Genomic DNA, 21,194 nt, shown 5'->3' on the forward strand with positions numbered 1-21,194 from the left:
GTATTCTTCTCTTGGTCTGAGACCAGTGGACTTGTTTTTTAACTGAGATTCTCATTATTTCAACCTTGGTAGCATGGAAATTGCACCAATCATCTACAGCATACCACAGAAAATACTGATCCTCCCTTAATACTCCAAACCGGTATTTACTAATATTTCTCCACAATATAAAGGGTAAAACAATTACTGCAAAGACAAACGAAAATACTACTGAGGGTGGAAAATAGAATATATTATTACGATGAGTAAACTTTCTTCTTGACCTATAGTCAATTTCTTTGATCTTAAATTCTTTATGTTTACTCATCTCTCTGCACATAGACTTCAAGTCATCAAATGTAAAGTACACGTGCAGTTATCCTCCGTCTGGCGTATAGGTGAGGAGGGAGCTTTTGCTCTTTGATGAGACTTTTAGAGTAGGCAAGAACAATGTCGTACATTGCACCTAATTACGTGTGGTATGCACCCAATTATTATATTATGCAGATTTTTGTTAAGATCGCCTTGGTTCATATTTAGTGAATACATTCTGTGATAATAAAGTGTTGATAAAAAAAGTCTTATAGATTACATAAATCTACACTTTTCAATCTTACATTCATTTTCACGTTACACAGCACTACGCTTGTGTAAAAAATGCTACTAACATAGCCAGAGAAAAAGTTCTCAATGCTGTAATACCGTTGTCACTGAGCAAAAAATGTTCCGCGCTAAACGCCGAAACAATCTACGCATGTATAATGGGATAATGAAGAAAGCATAATAGTATCTAAGACAGTTGACTGTGTGATAAGTGTTGTAAGAAGTCTGGTGTATCTCAGAAAAAAGTGGAACAAGTGAGAGAGGTGTTCTATTATTATAGTCCCACGAAAACAACGCAAAGAGTACCAGGAATTCAATATATATACCGTACAAAAATGTAGCTCCTGCACGAACTGCCCAATTGTAAACAATTGTGTTTCACATTCTGTAGTAGAGATCTCATATAACGACAGATGGAGGGAAAGAGCTTCGCAGAATCTTCAGCGATGGGGTAACCTTTCGCCTTACGACAGAAGTAAACCGCCTATTGTCATATATAAGCATTTAGAAAACCCCCATTCAACACTCGAAAATGCTAAAATGCCTATTATGTCCCACAAGGTGTATGGCTGCTTTCTGTTCGTGAAGGTAAAAGTCACTGAAACATTTTGGATTCGTTTTCTGGTCCAAGTAGTGCCACGAAATGCAGATTTCATCCTAGAGTCAAATAATAACGATCGTGTAGCTAAATGTGGAAGTGCCGCATAGTTGGATTGATTTTACGTATATATGTTCATTAATCTTGTCTCGTGATATGGCCAACACATACATGTTGACCACAAATACCAGGCCAGACAAGGAAACAATGTTATTTCTTTTGTGAAGGAAAAAGTCATGCTTGATCTGCTAAGTCGGCTATCCGTTTGCACTATTTAAAAATCTTTTTCTATGTAATTCTCTCTAGGTCTAGTTTTCTAGTACTGTCATTCTAGCACTGAATTTCTGTTTTTCTTCAGAGCTGTAAAAAACATACACGTGTCATGAATCAATGATGGACTTACTTAATGAACATATGTAAGATAAAGGAACAATTCAATACGCACCTCTGTTCAATTTGTAATCACAGAAGAGCAAATCTCTTTGTAAAATCTGAATTTGCAAATACGCTGTACTGACTTTGTATAACATTGTATGGTGTATACGAGGCGCCGTACTGCCTTGTTGCAAATCATATCTAACTTTGAACTGGTAGTTCAGAGTCAATTAGATTCTCTTCCCATTCCAATTGGCTGAAGTTACTTCCATATGAACTCCATATGCACGTTCAGATGTTTTCTCTACAACTGTGAATACTATGACTATTTAACTCCCACATGTTTTTGACTAGCTGTCTCACTACAAATGTGATATCAGTTGTTAAACTTTTCCCATCATTGTGTTTCTATTCTTACACATACAATTGATATATTGTATTTTTTCTTTCTTTTCACATTCACTTGTTAATGTTATTTCACAGTAAATGCTAGACGTTTTATTATTTCCTTGAAATACTGACATACTTTCTCCTCTTCTCGAATCTACCGGTTTTTTATTACTCCAAACTCATTTCGTGAACCTGTAATGCCAATATATATCCACTAGACCTGTCGCTCGTATCATTTTTATCGTTATTTTGTATCTAGTCCAAGAGCCTTTTTTTTTTTTTTTTTTTTTGCTACCTCCACTACTTTTATAATAATATTAGTTGTTTGCTGGTAATTGTTCTGTTTTCTCCTTTTGTTGTGAATTTTATTAACCACTTCTTCAAACTACTTCTTTCATTCCTTCTTTACTTCCGGTTTTGTGTTCACTTTCTTACTGTCGTCTCCAATTTACAGTATTTGGTCTTTGTTCCTTCGTATTTCTTTACTACGTATATCTGTCAACATTATTTTGCAAATCTTCTTCTAACTTATTCTCTCTAGGTTTTGTTCTGCTTTTGAACTGTATAGTTCCGGGCTGAACTCATTACGGTGATTCGAGTCCTAACTTAAACTGTAGGTTCACGTCCCATATGGTCTCTGAGCTAAAAGGGGACCCTAAACTTCAATAAGCGAACAAACAAATAATATTTTCTGTTTTTTTCCTCTCCCGGTTATGCTATGCTTCCATACGTTTCTTTCATAGCTTATATCAATATTTCCTTCTATTTTCCCTCTACAAATTAAACTTCTGTTTTTTAGAAGTTTAAAGCTTAAATTTTCTATGATTTTTTAAAAGTTTAACATCCTACGATTATGCACCGAGGTTAAAAGACTGTGATGGTAATAATGAACGAAAAAGTGGAATGAAGAAACTAGGAAGAAACGGAAGAACTCCGAGAAAACCTACATACGATTTTTTTTCCATCACAAAGCTCACTTGGCGCGAGCTGGGATCGAACCAAACCTTCCATTCACTACAGGTGAATGCACTACCACAGAGCCATTGTGGCCTCGAATTGTTCTTACTGTTTTGTCTTGGATTTTTTTTTTATTTAAGTTTAGCGTCCCTTTCAGCAAAGAGGCTGTATGAGGCGTGGACCTAGAGCTTCACGTGGGATCCGAACCAAATCAAGCCAAAAGTGTATACAGAGTTTCAACTGAATTCACAGAATATTTATTGATGAATAGCATGGACATATTAAATAACTTACCTCTGTATTTCATGAAGATTATATGTTAATTTGTGTGAATAGTTTCGCTCAAATTCATTTCTGTGAATAGATTGTGTTACTACAAATTCAATAGGAATACGTAATGGGTGTGGACAAACAAATATTTTATTTCAAATGTTAATGAAATGTTCATTTCAAATGTTAAAAAAAATCACAATGTAAAGTTAGTGTTTTTACGTGTTTAACATTTAAGAGGTAAACCAATAGTGAATTTTTAAAAAATAGTAACGATTAACAACAATCCATCACAGGACAGCCATGTTTTCTTTCTTCAATGTTCAGATAGGAGAATGTGGACATTAAATGAAATGAAATTTTTCAGTTTAACGTTCCACGATTATACCCGACTAAGGGAGAGAATTATTAACGCAAGTAAATAATAATGGAAGCATTGGTTGAATGAAAATGTGGAAGGGGACGAAAGTACCCCGAGAAAACCCACGAACACGATGTTGTCCACCACAAACTTATTTGGACGGGGATTGAACCATATACTCTTCGCACTAAAGGTAACCGCTCTACCACTGATCCACCGTGTCCCATATGAAAATGTGGAAAAAACTTTATGACGAATTCTCCAGGAAGTGAAAATGTATTTATATTTTTAGCCTTTATGCTAGCAAAATTAGTTTTGTTGTTGCGGGTTTACATAACAGCAGAGGATAAACACCCGGGTAATGGAATGATTGTGGAAACATTCTTCTTCTCTTTTTATTCAGGTTCTGAACTGAAACCGGCAACGATGGGTGCTTACTTGTTTTTTCCAGATTCCAAATTAAGACCAATCAGTGATGAGTACTGACTAGTAATGTGAATAAACCAATTACAACTGAGAAAGGATCCAACGCGGACCGAAATGATTCAGAAATTAACAAAAAAAAAAAAAATCTTCACAAGATACAGGGTGAGTTACTTATAATTTGAATTCATATAGTTTTCTCTATTATAGCTCTCTTTAAGAAAGAAAATTGGACAAAAAGAAAATGGAAGGAAAATAAGAAGAAAAATCTTTCGAAGATGGATAACAACATGATGACAGGATTGATTTAGCAGAAAAAAGGATCCCGTGTCTAAGTTTTGCAGCGATGAATATTTTGATTCCTTTAAGATTTGATATTAAAAAAATATCCATCTGTATAGAAGCATGCTTGATGGAATGCTTGGCAATATATGAAGTTTAATGGAGTGATCTATTCTCATGTATTTCTATCCTGCCTGTATGGAAATGAAATGACATATTTAGCTTAACACGTCTCTGTTAATGTGATGCATAATAAAGCAAGTAAAATAATTTTGGAAGAATTGTTGGAATGAAAATGTAAGAGGCAACAGGAAAATCTAAGAAAATATACGAACTGAAGACGATAGGAGAATTAAACTTTCTCATGCACAGCTAATAAAAAACACGATTTACTAGCAATGGTTATCGGAAAATAATACTTACTCAATAAATTGACCGACAATTGGTTCGATAATTCTTCTCCATTGGTGTGAGGAGATACGGCAGAGAAGTAACGACTACATGTCTTATCTAACGAAGCAACAAGGGCACCATACGATCTCTCTTTAGATGAGGTATCATGACACACATCGAATCCAACCACCATCAGGCCCTGAAATACATTTTGCAACACACAAATAGAAGTTTTACGTGAAAATTAACACTAATTGGTCAAAAAGTTAAAAGTCATAAATAGTTTTCTACACTGCTCAAATAAATATGGAATATGTCAACACATATGTCATGAAATTAAATCTTCATTGAATATTTAGTATGATCTATATGTTTAATTTATGCCACGCCAGATTAATAATAGCACGATGTTCCGTGGGTTTACATCGACTTTTATTACTTCGAGCTCTGTATAAAACCTTGAAATCTCATTGAGTAAGCTTTTTTTAAATCATCACAAAAATAAAGGATTTCACTTCGAATGATCCTTATGGATATAATGTTTTAAAAGTAAGAGATTTTACCATATCTAAGAATAAGACTAACGACTTTTACCCTCTTTCTAAACGACATTTCACATTATTATTATGAAATAATACAGTAATAATAAATAATCAGCTCTAGTTGCCCGAATACTTCCTAAGGTATAATTTTATGGATTATAATTGTTGGGGCCATTCTGCCCTCTAGCGGTTTCATAAAAATAAGAAGAAAAAGGAGGCTTATATTTTCTCAGTGTTTGAGCCTATTGTCAGCATTTCCAAAACTTGGAACAAAATATACGTTTTATGTAGTGTCAGTTTTGCTGTACAGATGTCTCTTCAGGTCAATTTTGTGTATTTGTAGCCTCTTACGCTGGCGGTCTCTTGTCTTTCTTTTCAAAAATACCGTTAGACCGCCTCCCGCATCTTTTGTCAGTGTTGCGTTGTGCTTTCCTGCAAAAGCCTCGTGTGCGGGATCTTCAGTGTTTGTGTGTTGTATTTTCTTCATTCTAATGCTTATTAATTTTAGCAACTATACAAATTTATACAGTCCACAATTAGAGATGCAAAAATTTATTGTTTTCAGTAACTTATTAAATGTTTAATTAAATGCGTAAAACAATAAATTATTGTTTGGTAGGAGTATGCATGGTCCATCCGCGCCAAATTACTAGTGCCTACATGAACTGTTGCTGTGAACAATAATAGACTAGTGATTGAGTGTTTTCTCCCACGAACATAGTGCAGTGTTTTAGAGATGGAGCCGCTAAAAATTAAGAAAAGAACGAAGAAAAGAAGTCAAAAATTACGCGCGAAGGAAAAGCCGTCACAGAGTTGGACGCTACCGCAGCGGCAGCCATCTTGGTGCATCAGACGAAGGTCAGTGAACTCCAGCAGGAGTGTTCAAAGCTGCTGGATGATATTTCGGCGGTAGCAGGAGACGAGGAGTTCGAAAAAGAAGAGTTAGCAGAAATGGACAAGGGAATAGTCCAGATGTGTGTTCAATTGATGGATTTTCAGTTGGAGAGAAGTAAAGGAGCAGTCCCCGTCTTCGTCTGAAATGGAACCTGCTAGTGACGTAAGATTACCCCAGTTTCAGTTGCCAGTGTTTTCGGGAAATCTCCATGAGTGGTTATCGTTTCATGATTTATTTGTGGCCTCAGTACACAATAACAAAAACTTATCAGGTGCTCAAAAGTTGCAGTACCTCAAAACATCCTTGAAAGGGGACCAGCACAACTCCTTCAAGCGATGCAAACCACGGACAGCAACTACAAAGAGGCGCGGGATATTTTAAATGCACGGTATCACAATAAGAGGGAAATACTGAACGCGACAATTAAGCGCTTAGTTACGCAACCCGTAATACAACAAGAATCGCCAGCCGCCCTACGCAAGTTAATTGATACCACAATGGAGTGCACGAGGTCCCTCAAGGTGCTCGAGCAACCAGTCGAACACTGGGATGTTATCTTGGTTTATCATATCGCGGATAAACTGGACAGTGAAAGTCGTAGACAGTGGGAACTTTCATTGAAAACAAATGAACAGCTCGCAGAGTTCCTCGATAACAGAGCCCGCGCGCTCGCAGTGGCTGCCGACGGGAAAACACGCGTCGCCGGAAGTAGTGAACAATTGAAGAATCGCGACAAAAAACAAACTTCCTCCCATGTTACCACCAGTGAACGTGGTCAAACATTATGTGACTTATGCAGTGGAAACCACCCCCTCTATAAATGTGCCGAGTTCACTAAACTCAAAGTGTCTGATCGTGTCACCCTGATGAAAGAGAAAAAATTGTGTTTTAATTGTCTCCGGAAATCGTGTAGAAAGGATACGTGCGCATCTAGTACGTGTCGCAAGTGTGCTAAAAAAACATCACACTCTCTTACACTACGAAAGAGCTGAGTCACCAGTGCGTGAATCAAATATCACGGCCCATGTTGCAGCGGACGCAAGTATACCACAGGTGTTATTATGTACTGCCATCGTGAAAGTGAGAGGAAATAATGGTGTGTATTATCCCTTTAGTGCGATGCTAGATTGCGCGAGTGAATCTAGTTTCGTCACCGAGAACTGTGTACAAAAACTGGTTCTCAAGAAAAAGAAATCCAGTATTGTGATTTCCGGGGTTACAGGAGCAGGAGTGGTGACAGCGAGTGCAATGGTGGACTTAGAGTTTCAGTCATTCGGGGGAACTTTTGAAACTCATACTATGGTAGTTCAGAAAGTTACATCTGATCTACCCAAACAAAAGTGTCCTAGTGCTACAAACTGGTCTCATTTAGAGGGCCTAAGATTAGCAGATCCCACTTTCAACGTAGTGGGCCCCATTGACATTCTGTTGGGAGCGGACGTGTTTCCATCACTTATGTTGAGCGGGAAAGTATGGGGCCGCCCGGGACGCCTGTCGCATTAGAAACTAGTCTCGGCTGGGTGCTATCTGGCAATATAGCGCCAAGTGGGAACAAGTGGGAACGTAACGGTGAAGTCACATCGAGTTTCCTGCGAGATCGATGAAGCTCTTCGCCAGTTTTGGGAGTTAGAAGAGCTCCCACTTACAAAACACCTGTCCAAGGAAGAAAGGAGTTGCGAAGAACACTTTGTAGCTATACACCACCGTGACAAGCACGGAAGTTATGTGGTGAGACTACCTTTCAGGGGTAACACGGCCCCGTTAGGCAGATCACGTGAAATCGCGGTGAAGAGACTATTAAATACCGAACGGAAGTTAGCTAAACAACCCTCCCTTCAGTAACAATATTGTAACTTCATGAGGGAATATCGTGACTTCATGGGGGAATATCTTCAATTAGGGTATATGGAACTCATTCTCCCAAGCGAGAGAAACGTTCCAGCTGAAACCAGTTGTTACCTACCACATCATGCTGTTTTGAAGCCCACCAGCTCCACTACGAAGGTGCGAGTGGTCTTCGATGGGAGTGCAAGAACAACTTCGGATGTATCTCTGAATCAGAAGCTCATGGTGGGGCCAAAATTGCAGGACGATATTTTCCCGATTCTTGTTCGTTTTCGTGAGCATCGTGTTCCCTTATGTGCGGATAACGCAAAAATGTACCGAGCAGTGTTAGTGCACAAGGACGACGTCGACTTCCAAAGAATTGTGTGGAGAGATTCTCCAAGTGCACCAATCGAAGACTACCGTTTGTTAACAGGGACGTACGGTACTGCATCTGCTAGCTTCTTGGCAACCAGATGCTTGCTCCAGGTAGTTGAAGAAAAAGGGGAGAAGTATCCTTTAGCAGCGAAGGCGGTGAGAAGAGATTTTTTCATGGATGACTTCCTCGGAGGTGCAGCTAGTGTGAGCGAAGAAACTGAGCTACAACAACAGTTGATTCAACTTTTGCGAGAAGGAGGCTTCGAACTTCGAAAGTGGCTATCTAGCGAACCGGAAGTGCTCCAGGCTGTTCCTCCCCATATGCGTGAAATTGACCTACAATTCAACTTTGACACCGATAACAACATCAAGACCTTCGGAGTACAGTGGTCACCTGTTTGTACTCGACGAGTTTGGGTTCAACGTAGTGCTTCCCTCTCCCCCAGCAGTGTGGTCAAAACGAAAAGTGTTGTCAGAGATTGCCAAGATTTTCGATCCCCTTGGCCTTCTCTCTCCAGTAACCATCAGGGCCAAGATGATGTTACAATCATTGTGGAAGGAAAGCCTCGGTTGGGACGACCCCCTCCCCTTTGAAACAAGTGCAGCCTAGCGAGAGTACTGCGATGAGTTGTTTTTGCTCCGTGAAGTGAAGGTCGAACGATGCATTGTGCCCTCTGACGCCGTCAGCTGTCAATTAATAGGCTTCTCTGATGCTAGTGAGCAGGCCTATTCTGCAGTCGCCTATTTAACGGTCGGCAGCAGAGCGTCTTAACGGTCGTGTCGACGTGAGACTCATCGCTGCAAAGACCAAAGTTGCTCCCATCAAAACAGTTTCCCTACCCCGATTGGAACTGTGCGCCGCATTGTTGTTGGCCAAATTGTTAAAAACAGTTGCAAGTGCCATCAGTGTAAACGTCCAGGATACAAGGGCTATCACTGACTACTGTTGTGTTGGCCTGGTTAGCCCAGTCACCTGATAAGTGGAAAACTTTCGTTGCAAATCGGGTAGCGAAAATTCAAGGAATTTTGCCTTCGTCACAATGGGTGCATACCAATACTGAAGATAATGCAGCTGATTGTGCTTCAAGGGAGCTCTTAGAACATCCCCTTTGGTGGTGCGGTCCAGAGTGGTTGCGCGAAGCACTGTTGCCAGAGCTTCCATGTCTTCCCGCTGACTTAGCTACAGATATGGAAGAAAAGAAAAATGTGTCACAGTTATGTGTCTTCAGTCTGAAAATGACATTTTGAACCGTTACTCTTCTCTAGAGTTTGAAGCATGTAGTGGGTTGGTGTCGCAGGTTTGTTTACAACTGCAGGAATCTGGTGCAGAAACGCCAGAGGGCTTGTACTTTTGAAGCAGTGGAGGAGAGTATTTTGTGCTTGGTAAATGAGGTACGGAAAAGAGATTTCCACACCGAAATCAAGTGCCTAAAGAAGGAATCTCATCTTCCTCCCCAGCAATGGGGATTAGGGCGTGTTCAGTGTGTATATCCGGAAAATGATGCTCTAGTGCGCGCAGTTACGGTAAAGAATGCCTTCAGGGATTTGAGGTGCCCTATTGCGAAGCTGTGTCCATTGCCTTTCAACCCTTCAAAGTAAAGTGAAGTCATGCGAAACGCTACAACCTCGCTCATCAAGCATGTCTTATCATTGCATATGAATATTAGCCTTGTGTTAGTTTTTTTTTTTTTAAATATTATGCATTATTATTATTTTTTCTCGCTTTTAGTGTATTTCTTGTGTGAATCTCAATCATTCATTGTGCGTGTGTGTTAACTGAAACGGGAGCGTTTCAAGGTGGGGGCTATGTTGGGGCCATTCTGCCCTCTAGTGGTTTCATAAAAATAAGAAGAAAAAGGAGGCTTATATTTTCTCAGTGTTTGAGCCTATTGTCAGCATTTCCAAAACTTGGAACAAATATACGTTTTATGTAGTGTCAGTTTTGCTGTACAGATGTCTCTTTAGGTCAATTTTGTGTCTATTTGTAGCCTCTTACTCTGGCGGTCTCTTGTCTTTCTTTTCAAAAATACCGTTAGGCTGCCTCCCGCGTCTTTTGTCAGTGTTGTGTTGTGCTTTCCTGCAAAAGCCTCGTGTGCGGGATCTTCAGTGTTTGTGTGTTGTATTTTCTTCATTCTAATGCTTATTAATTTCAGCAACTATACAAATTTACACAATCCACAATTAGAGATGCAAAATAAATTGTTATTCCTTTTAGTTGCTGGTTGTTTAGTAAGAGAATTCTAAGCAGCAACCATTATACCATTGATTCTTTCCAAATAACATAATCCATTTAAAGTGTATTTTGAAGTGTATTCTCATTAATGATAATATTTGTCATTCAAATGTTCAGCATGCTGACTAATACAATACTCTATAACCGTTTCATAAGTATTGGATTTTATTTCTGTATTCCAAACTACAACTGACAGAATATGCTGATGGTCTTCTTCATGGATCTTTGAAAAGAGTAAATATTCCGTATGTTTTTGTGTAAGAGCAGAAATTTGAAGTATATTAAAATATATTAAAACATATGAATAGTTTTTCCAACAAAATATTTTCATTTAACTTTAGTTTTAACAACACGGTCAACTTTAGTTTTAGCGGTCGACCTCTCGGCTACGAAACAAAGACGTTACTTCCTAAGGGTTAAGCGATGCCCGAAGCGACCTCAAGTTTTGATGTATTTACAATGTACATTATGAGGCAAAGGTACTTTGTAAGTTTAGAAAAATAGTTGTACGTTAATAAATATATATTATGAAGGTAATAACTATTAAATAATTATAGTTGGAGATAGCGTCAGACTTGTGTTTGTGGTGAAAAGCACCTTCCAATAACGTGTCACAACATGACCCTCTTCTATCTAAAAACCTGTGATCTGAATCCGAGATAGAGGACTTCAATACAGTAATAATCCGGTTCTGCCTTTATTACTATCCAAGATATGATGTCACTCCCTACAGCTGCTTTCAACTTATAAAATAGCTTTTTCTCATACTGTATATTGTGAATGCATTCAAAAATTGACGTCGTTTGGGGCACCATTTAATATTAGTAAATAGGGCTAATTTTTTCATGGGTTTCTTTGGAATGATATGGAACCATTTGAGAGTGAAACTCAAAAAACCTTGGAAGTCTGAAAAATAGGGCCGCCCTAATATAATCCTCATAATTTACTAACACAGTAATTTGTAAAAACCATACAATTAGTCTTAAAAGACACATGACACTGAATTTAAAGTGAAAACTACGGTAGTTATAATGTTAGTGGTTATTACATAATTCTTTGTAGTAGTGGAATGTACATGTTAATAGGTTCTATGAAGAGCTGGTAACACGTCAAAAATTAACTGTCATAAAAATTATATAATTTGTTCAAAGTGGACTTGAATGGAAGTGATTGGATTAAAATTTCCAAGTGTTGAATTTAACTGGAAAAAAAAAAAAAAAGGGTATGGTTTCTGGAATACTCGAGGGCTGTCTTCTCTTTACAGGACAAGGAATTTTATTTGGAATGGAATTACGGTGATAATCTTCCCTTGTATCGCATTATGCATGCTGCGATCGTGGTCATACAGATGACCGAAATATAACGCTAGGTTGCCATGCTGCAAGAATCTTGTAGCTATCATTTAAAAAATCTTGCAATCATACAATATTTCTCCATGTAAACATAGATTTGAAAGAAACATGCAACATTTTTTTTTCTCCATTTTGCAAGGAGTCAAACCATGTGCAACTTTCTGGGTTATCGCCCTCCCACTGACATAAAGAAAAGAAGAGTTTTGCTGCTTCTGAAAGGACGAATTCTTGTGGACATCAATATACATTTTTAATAAGGTGGTTTACCATTTGTCCACTAGAGTGCAGTGCTGCATAGGTGTAGATATCTTTCTTGCTTTCAAAAAGTTGTAACTGTGTAAATAAATAGAAAGATGGGGTTGCAAGATTTTTTGATGACAGGTACAAGATTCTTGCAGCATAGCAACCTAGCTTAATATAGAATCTTAAACAGGAAAGGCATTTCTAGTGCAAGTTAAGTTTATTTTCCCTTTTTAGCATCAAGGTTATGTTTAAGGTGAAATCCAAACCAAAATAATGAGTTCCAATTTTTAATACCACGGCAGTCGAAGTCCTCAAGACTTTGGTTAATAGCATTGCCTTCTTGATTTGTCACACAGTTGCGCGGTAGAAAATAACCTCTAATCATATAAAGATGCTGTAATTTTGTTTCACCTTTAGTTTAAGAATACGTTTCCTCAGCTTTTAAAGGTTCATCACTATACGAAGCAGATACAATAGATTATCTTCTTCTGTTCCTGTTCTATGGAGATTCAATATGGAAATCGGAAGTAGTTCAATCTACTACTTCCAGGGGAGATAGGGACTTTTCTTTGGACCCTCTACATCCACTGACGTCGTTCTCAACTTCTTTAGCCTACGTACAATAACCTTTGTACGTAAAGCTCAATAAAGTAAAATATCATCATATTGGACGATCACATGATTTTATTTTCTGGCAATCCTATTAGAATTACAAAATTCTGGTTATATGTACTGTTTTCTCTCTTCTTGATAAGGAAGTAGCTCTTCTCTAAGAGCACTAGCTTGATGGGCATTTTAATGCTTTCCTACCAGGAAACGAACTCCGGTAGCCACGAAAGCCGCATGTGCTAGCAGAGGAAATGGGGTTTATAATCTACGGAAGCTGGGAAGTAATATTCTGCAATTATTTATATTTTACTGCACAGTGATCTCGAAAGATTGGTTAATGTTTAACAGATACCGAAAGTCTTACATCTTTAATACTCAAAATTTACAACTAGTAACTTGTTTCATATCTACTTTTACCTCTCATCAACTACAACGAAAGACAAACATAAAAGTCAATTTGTAAATAGATGTTGGACAACATACATGGGCTCTAACGTGTTATTTGTTATGTATAGCCACAATTTTATGACACAAGTGTAAAAATCATAGTTCTTGTATATTCTGTAGTTAGGTTCCAGTATAAGAGTTGAATATTAAAAAAACAAAAGAAAAAATGTTAAAGGAATAATATTTCTGGAATACTCACCCCTAAAGGGATCTCTACAGCCCAGGGAGCTCCACCGATTTTGCAGTTCATTTGAATGGCAACTTTGGTAGCGATACTCATCACTCCTTTGGCAGTTAAATTACGAGCAAGTAAAACTTGGGTAGGCACTGAAACGAGTCAAGACATTCGTTTTAGTTCATTAATTAGAGAACAACTACATACTGAAGAGCAACCATATCTTACTACATTCTACGGTGAGATTTTGACCACTTTTGATCATAGTATAGGAGCAGTAGTAAATGTATACATGTGTATTAGTGAAATTAAAACAAACAAATGAAGCCTTTACACACAGACCAATGCACAGATATATTCTCAAAAGTATCATCATATATGGATTTAATTAAATTTTTAAGCAATACAATTTGTATCAACGTTCTTTTTTAATTACTTTTATTTTATCTTGCTTTTTGAGTCGATATTTGCACATCAAATTTAAGTTCGTATCGCAATTTATACTTTTGGTATAGCATTTTCGGCAGCAATGAAAGCGGAAATTATTTATTTTACTGTTTTCATGTGGACAAGAAACAATAAAAAACAAACAACTTTTGATATAACAATCAGATATGATAATGAAAAGCGAAATAAAGTAAAAGGCTTTTTTTATATATAGTACTAACTCTTTCAGTCTACAATTTGGCAATAGTGGTTTCAAATCTGCACAGAAGTGATTTGAAGAACATTAGGACGAACTTCAAAATCTACCCTGGCCCGCTCAGTTACCCAACCTGAATACTACTAAGCATCTATAGTCAGGTTTGAGGCATTGAGTCCGGTACCGACTATCTTCTCCATCATCCACAGTATAGCTTACCTGGAGATTGCTTTATTACTGAATTACCCGAAGCTCGATCAGTAGTTTTTTGAAGAAAGAAAAAAAAAAAGCCTACCTGCACGATCCACACAACATTTTTTCTTGATTGCGTTGTACCGATCAAGCCTATTATTGCTAACGACACAGAAGATGAGTTGTGGATTCTTCGCGTTTATGACTGCTTCCAAAGCCTCCACATAAGTTCCAGGTCTGTCATCTGGAATCTCCTTGCTAAAAATAGAGAACAAAATAGGATTATTTTCCAATTAATTTTTTAAAATATTACTTTTGATTTACGATCAAATATTCTCGTCAGGTTTATTCCACAGGACTATTAAGAATGAGTTTGCGAAAATTGAAACACATACTAAGTTAACAATGCGATATATTTCAAGCAATAGTTATGCTCATGATCAGATCACAAGAGAAAACGTACACTCATGTCCAAAATTATTGTCGCATGTCTATAAATATGTTGTTGTAGGAATATAATTTGATAACGAATTCGCCCAGTATTTCTTATAATGTTAGTATGTGTATAATCGGCAAAGACATGTAGGTTGTAATTTTCATGTCAAAAGAGCGGTAAATATGAATAATAAAACGAAAATAAAACTTTCTTGTCCACTTAGCAACATTTTCTTTTACTTTTTCTAATTTTAATATTTATAATTCTTTTCCTATGATACTTAGCACAAATATACATTTCCCGAATATACACAGTTTCAGTATTAGAATTACCCTGCAAAATCATTACCAAATTATATTCTTGGTGCCTTCCATTTCAATTTAGGCAGAGCATGTACCATCACCATCTCAGATATTGTTGAAACTTTTTTTTATAGCAACTAGACATGTTTTTAAGACTTTTTTTTTTGTCGAAAAAAATTTTCCCGCCAAGTAATGGGCCATCAAAGACGGGGAGTACAATTTATGAATTGTAGAAGACATGGAAAATGGTTAACTTTGGAGCCTCACCATTCAGCTATGGAGACAGGTAGTTATAATTCTTGTTGTGGTATGTACATAGGAATATAAATAAACTATATTTTATTATAGTTTGGTTTGCGCATGCATATCTTTTTGTACATAAATTAACAAATGAACGTCAATTTATCTGAAAAGTCGAAGTTTGCGAATTTTTTTCGAGCACCTTCGGTTCGAATTTTAAAATTCTGTTTTCACGGTTGGTAAGACCTGGTCACCCGCTTTCCGAAAAGATTTTTGTACCGCTTCTGTGTGCAAACCGTTTTGTCGCAAAAAATTCGAGAAATGTAAAATTTTCAAAAATCGCCATTTTTGTGCGCCATTTTTTCGAAAACACCATCTTTTAAAATTCTGAAATTGTGTCAGATGGTTCAACTTTACATGAAGAATAAACACACCAAATACCATTCTCGACCAATGCTTCATGAATTAACTGCAGCCTTTTAAAGTTAGCGAAGTTTCGTTAACTTTGATGTCACAGTTAGCAACACTAGGAACAATAAGAGTGCAATGATTTGATGATGTTTGTAGTTCACATTCATTAAATGAAGAATAAAAGGTTGTCTTGACGGTTTTTTATATATATATATATATATATTTTGATCAAGAAGGCTCTCTGAAATAGTAAAATGAGCCTCCCCCTACTCCTCCGTTTTCTTAAACCGAAATAATCTGAGGTGGAAATTACGATTACGAAACACACAAATTTTAAGTTTACTTGAAATGGCCATCCAATAAATTCTGATGATCTACAAATAAAAGCCTGAACTATTACCTCAGTGATGATTTGGAATGCTCCAGACAAAGTCTCAATTAAGTGCGATGTCATTACAGTGATCGAAAAAGGAAAAAAGTTTAAAAAAAAAATCGAAACGTTTTCTTACGCGTTCCAAAGAAATTTACTGATTTTTTAAACAGAACAATCCCAACATAAGAATGGGTCACTCGGAATTTTACAGTATTCGACTAAAGTGGGTCATTCCGCAACCTGCGAGAGAAGTGTGTATGTGTGTGTATTGTGCAAATTTTAAGTTAGCTACTACTGCGTTGCTACAAATCAAAGGTGCAGCCTGTATTGAAGCTGTCATGAGTGACCTATTTCCTTTAGTAGTATGATCCGTAGAAAATGACAATGTCTTCTTCAAGAATATGGTGAATGTCCTGGAGTGGAAGGAATAAGTGTGGAGTCTTTAATTATTGATCCTGATGAAAATGAAAGTGTTACGTATGCCATACGAGAAAACAATCTCGTTAAAAAACTGTGCCACTTTCTGTTTTCGTATCGTACATTGCTGGTTTAACTGTAAGAATTGTAATTCATGACTACATCAAGAAAATCCAAAGAGAATTAATTGCTACCGAAAAGCACCGTATAAAATTTTAAGATACAAATTCTATTTTACTTCATGTGAACTTCACTGAAAACTGGACTGTTATTCTACAAAGTGAAATTCAGAGTTATCACCGGAATTGACAGTTTTGTTGTAATAAACAACGATAAAAAAAACACGATTCGGCTCATGTACTCATAGCCATAGACAAGATTCTAAAAAATACTCGAAGAAAAGCGAAACTATATTTTATAGAGAAAGGTTTGAATACAAGAAAATATGTGTCTACAATTTCCCAAACCGTGTCAGTGATTTCTGATGGTGCTGCATCCTACTTTTAAAAATCGCTTTCAGATGTTCGAGATGTAGACAGGTCCGATAAAGCAGTGGTTTTGCAGTGAAACCGGCCATGCAAGGGTTTCTGCGACGGTATTGAGGGGGGGAGGAGAAAAGAATGTGTCAACGCGACATGACTTTAGGCAAATACAGATACACAGTATTAAAACCACGGAAGGAAAAAATGAAATGAAGTCTTTAAGTTTCACGTCCCACGATTATGCCGGTTAGGCTAAAGGAGACGGTGATTATGAGAAATGAATGAAGTGGTGGAATGCAGAAAGTGGAAAAAAACGGCATAAACGGCGGAAAGTGCGTTCTTCGTGCCTCACCAAGAAAACCCACGAGTACGGTGTTTGTCCACCACACGCTCTACCACTGAGCCACCGCGCCCCTACTAAAACCGCAGAAGAATTCGTGAGTATAGTGCAAGTACAAACTTCAAATATTACTCTCGTTTTGTTGCCTGTAACTGAATTCGACGACTTCCGGAATTAAAAAAGGGAAAGTATGCGACCGGTAACGTATTCAACGAAGTCATCTTTGGCTTTCGGAAAATGGCGAAGTTTTTATAGCAGTAACGGGTCACCATGAACTAACTTCATGCTTCCCCCAAAATCGAACTTCTGCAATTCAAAGTGTAGATTTAAGAAATCTACAAAAAGGAACTTTTGTTACATACATACAGATGGTGATCAGAAAAATGGAAACATCTGAACGAAATTGCAACTTACCAGATTAATATGGTGTCGGGCCACCTTTCGCCTTCAGAACAGCCTTGATGCGACGTGGGATGGAGGCATAGAGGTCGTGAATGGGATCAAGTGGAATTTTACACCATTCCTCGTGCAGGGCATCGGCCAGTTCTGTGAGAGAGGATGGAGGTGGAAATCGTCGCCGGAGTCGTGTTTCCAAGACGGACCACAGATGTTCAATTATGTTGAGATCTGGGGATTGGGCGGGCCAGGGGAGGTGTTGAACTTCATCCCGATGTTCCTCAAACCACGCTGCAACAACGCCAGCTGTGTGAATGGGTGCATTATCATCCTGGAAGATGGCGTCATTGTCCGGGAACAACATCCGGACCATAGGATGCAAGTGGTCTCCTAAAATTGCGACATAATCGTTGGCAGTGATTCGTCCGCTAAGTGTGACCACAGGACCCAATGAAAACCATGATATGGCGGCCCACAGCATCACCGAGTCGCCGCCATGTTTCACAGTTGGGCGGAGACACTGCAGATCATAAGCTTCTTTGGGCGTTCTCCACACACAAACACGGCCCGTGGTTGGGAATAGGGTGAAGGATCACTCTTCCAACCATATCACACGTTTCCAGTCCTCAACGGTCCAAGTTACATGGTCGCGGCACCATTTGCGGCGTGCGAAAGCATTATGGTCCCTGATGAGCGGTTTGGCCCGTGCAACACGACCCCGTAAGTTCATGTCATGTAATTCTCGACGGACTGTGATTGTCGAAACAGGGTGCGGGAGGTGCTGATTGAGTTCCTCCGTCACTTGCTCCGCAGTGGCACAACGGTTCTGCATGACAATGCGCTTTAATACCCGGCGTGACCTGTCACTCATGATTTTCTTCCGCCCACTGTTCCGCTTCCCCGATGTGGTTTTCCCGTGTGTTGTGTAGGCCGTCATCACCTTCGACACTGTCCCACGCGACACACCTAACACAGTACCCACTGCCGTCACACTCACTCCACATAACCGCGCACCAACAATTTGCCCTTTGAAAATCTGAGAGGTCTCCCATTTTACATTATCTCCGTCTGCTGCAGCCACTGGACACTGCTGTTCCACTGCGCCTGACGTAGTATGGAGACCGACCTAACACATCACCACCACCAGCGGCCCGGCGCTGCGGACGCCACGACACCACTGCCAACCCATACATCTGACGTGTTGCTAACTACAGGTGTTTCCATTTTTCTGATCACCACCTGTATATGTATGATAACCAGTGGTGCGTAGCAGAAATATTATGAATAAATCATGAATTACGTGAAGTTGAAGTGCTGTTTATGCTTCCACATGGACCTTCAGCATTTGTGACTATCGACAATGTGCTACGCAGGGGCGGATCCAGGACGGACTTCTGGAAGGGGGAAATACTGCTACTTAGAGCTACTTTTAAGAGCTTCATACTCTGAGATCGGTTTTATTTATATATAAAATAAAAAAGTTCCTTTACCCTAGATCCACTCCTGAACGAGTTCTGAGTGAGCCAACACCTATTGGAGCACCTGCATGGTTACATGCTATTAGCGAAGAAGACACCAACCAAGCAAATGATTGGTCTATGTAAAAAATAAAAAAAACAATTAAAAAAAATCAGTGAAATTTTGTTTCCGAAGACCATTTTAAGTAAGCGAACTTGAAATTTGTGCGTTTCGTAATCGTAATTTCCACCTCAGATTATTTCGGTTTAAGAAAACGGAGGAGTAGGGGGAGGCTCATTTTACTATTTCAGAGAGCCTTCTTGATCAAAATATATATATATATATATATATATATATATATAAAACAGTCAAGACAACCTTTTATTCTTCATTTAATGAATGTGAACTACAAACATCATCAAATTATTGCACTTTTATTGTTCCCAGTGTTGCTAACTGTGACATCAGAGTTAACGAAACTTTGCTAACTTTAAAAGGCTGCAGTTAATTCATGAAGCATTGGTCGAGAATGGTATTTGGTGTGTTTATTCTTCATGTAAAGTTGAACCATCTGACAAAATTTCAAAATTTTAAAAGATGATGTTTTCGAAAAAATGGCGCACAAAAATGGCGATTTTTGAAAATTTTACATTTCTCGAATTTTTTGCGACAAAACGGTTGCACACAGAAGCGATACTTTTTTTTTTTTTCGGAAAGGGGGTAGCTAGGTTTTACCAACCGCGAAAACAGAATGTTAAAATTCGAACCGGAAGTGCTAGAAAAAAAATTCGCAAACTTCGACTTTTCAGATAAATTGACGTTCATTTGTTAATTTATGTACAAAAAGATACGCATGCGCAAACCAAACTATAATAAAATATAGTTTATTTATATTCCTATGTACATACCACAAAAGAATTATAACTCTACCTGTCTCCATAGCCGAATGGTGAGGCTCCGAAGTTAATCATTTTCCATGTCTTCTACAATTCATAAATTGTACTCCCCGTCTTTGATGGCCCATTACTTGGCGGGAAATTTTTTTTCGACAAAACAAAAAAATATGGGTCTCTTAAAAACATGTCTAGTTACTATAAAAAAAAGTTTCAACAATATCAGAGATGGTGATGGTACAATTTTATATTTTTTTGGCTGAGTTGAAATGGAAGGCACCTCTTACAAGAAGACAGTTATAGACATGCGACAATAATTTTGGACATGAGTGTACATAGGTAGAACTGTATTACAGATATAATACACGAACAAATTAATCAAAACTTGTACACGTTATTAAAAGATAGCTTTCTGTGGTGTTCTCTCCGACATAGTATTAAAGTTGACAGAAGAGATGAGTAATAATTATGTAATGAGTAATAATATTATAATAATTATTATTAATATATTAATAATACTAATCATAAAAATTTTACATCTAAAAATAACTATCATGAAATCAAGGACTTCGCCATGTCCCTTGCACGTCCCTCCATACACCAACCTTCACGAAGTACCTTAACCCTGCTGTTCTGTTCGGGTCTATTTGACCCGAAATGGATTTTGATTTCTCATAAAATTTATAATTTTTGTAATGTGAATCAAGTTTGTGACTGTTTTATTCAATCCAAATTATATTTTCTGAAAATCTCAAACTTTTATTACTAACGGTTTTCGAAATTTTTCTATATATTACTCTATATTTTTCTATATTGTTCGAGTCAATATGACCCGAAGAAGTTTTTCTGTGGTGTGTATGTGAATTTTCAACTGCTGTCTTATATTCCTCGCAGAACTTGTGTACCTACTTTCGTGATGTGTGGGAAAAGTGGATGGAAGTTCTTCCTAAGCTATATTATCCTGATGCAAACGTTACTGCTGATGAACAATTATTAGAATTTAGAGGGCGTTGCCCATTCAAGCAATATATACCAAGTAAACCGGCAAAATACGGTATAAAAATCTGGACTGTATATGATAGCAAAACATCTTACGTACTCAAGCAAAATGTATATATATAGGGGGTCTATGTAAAGAATCTGGTGCATAGCCTGAGATGAACTAAGGTATGCTTGTTGTGAGTGATCTTGTTTCCTAACTAATTGGCTATAATGCAACTTGTATAATTTTTTCATCTCGTTCAGTTTAGGACAGCATCATCTTGGAAAGAAAATAACCATG

At 37.8% G+C, this 21,194-nt stretch overlaps 1 protein-coding gene across 2 annotated transcripts in view; it reads right to left on the reverse strand.

Moving 5' to 3' along the window:
- LOC145668061 (piwi-like protein Siwi) overlaps positions 1-21,194 on the reverse strand; it is a 164,258-nt gene that overhangs the window by 16,886 nt on the left and 126,178 nt on the right. For both annotated transcript variants that reach the window (XM_081735559.1, XM_081735558.1), the window contains exons 12-14: positions 14,268-14,422; positions 13,354-13,481; positions 4,662-4,830 (exon numbers count right to left, since the gene is read on the reverse strand). In XM_081735559.1, the coding sequence (XP_081591685.1) occupies positions 4,662-4,830; positions 13,354-13,481; positions 14,268-14,422 (452 nt within the window). The remainder of the gene's footprint in view (positions 1-4,661; positions 4,831-13,353; positions 13,482-14,267; positions 14,423-21,194) is intronic.

The sequence above is a fragment of the Thermobia domestica genome, chromosome 13 (genome assembly GCF_964235325.1).
Source record: "Thermobia domestica chromosome 13, izTheDome1.hap1.1, whole genome shotgun sequence".
Classification (NCBI taxonomy): Eukaryota; Metazoa; Arthropoda; class Insecta; order Zygentoma; family Lepismatidae; genus Thermobia; species Thermobia domestica.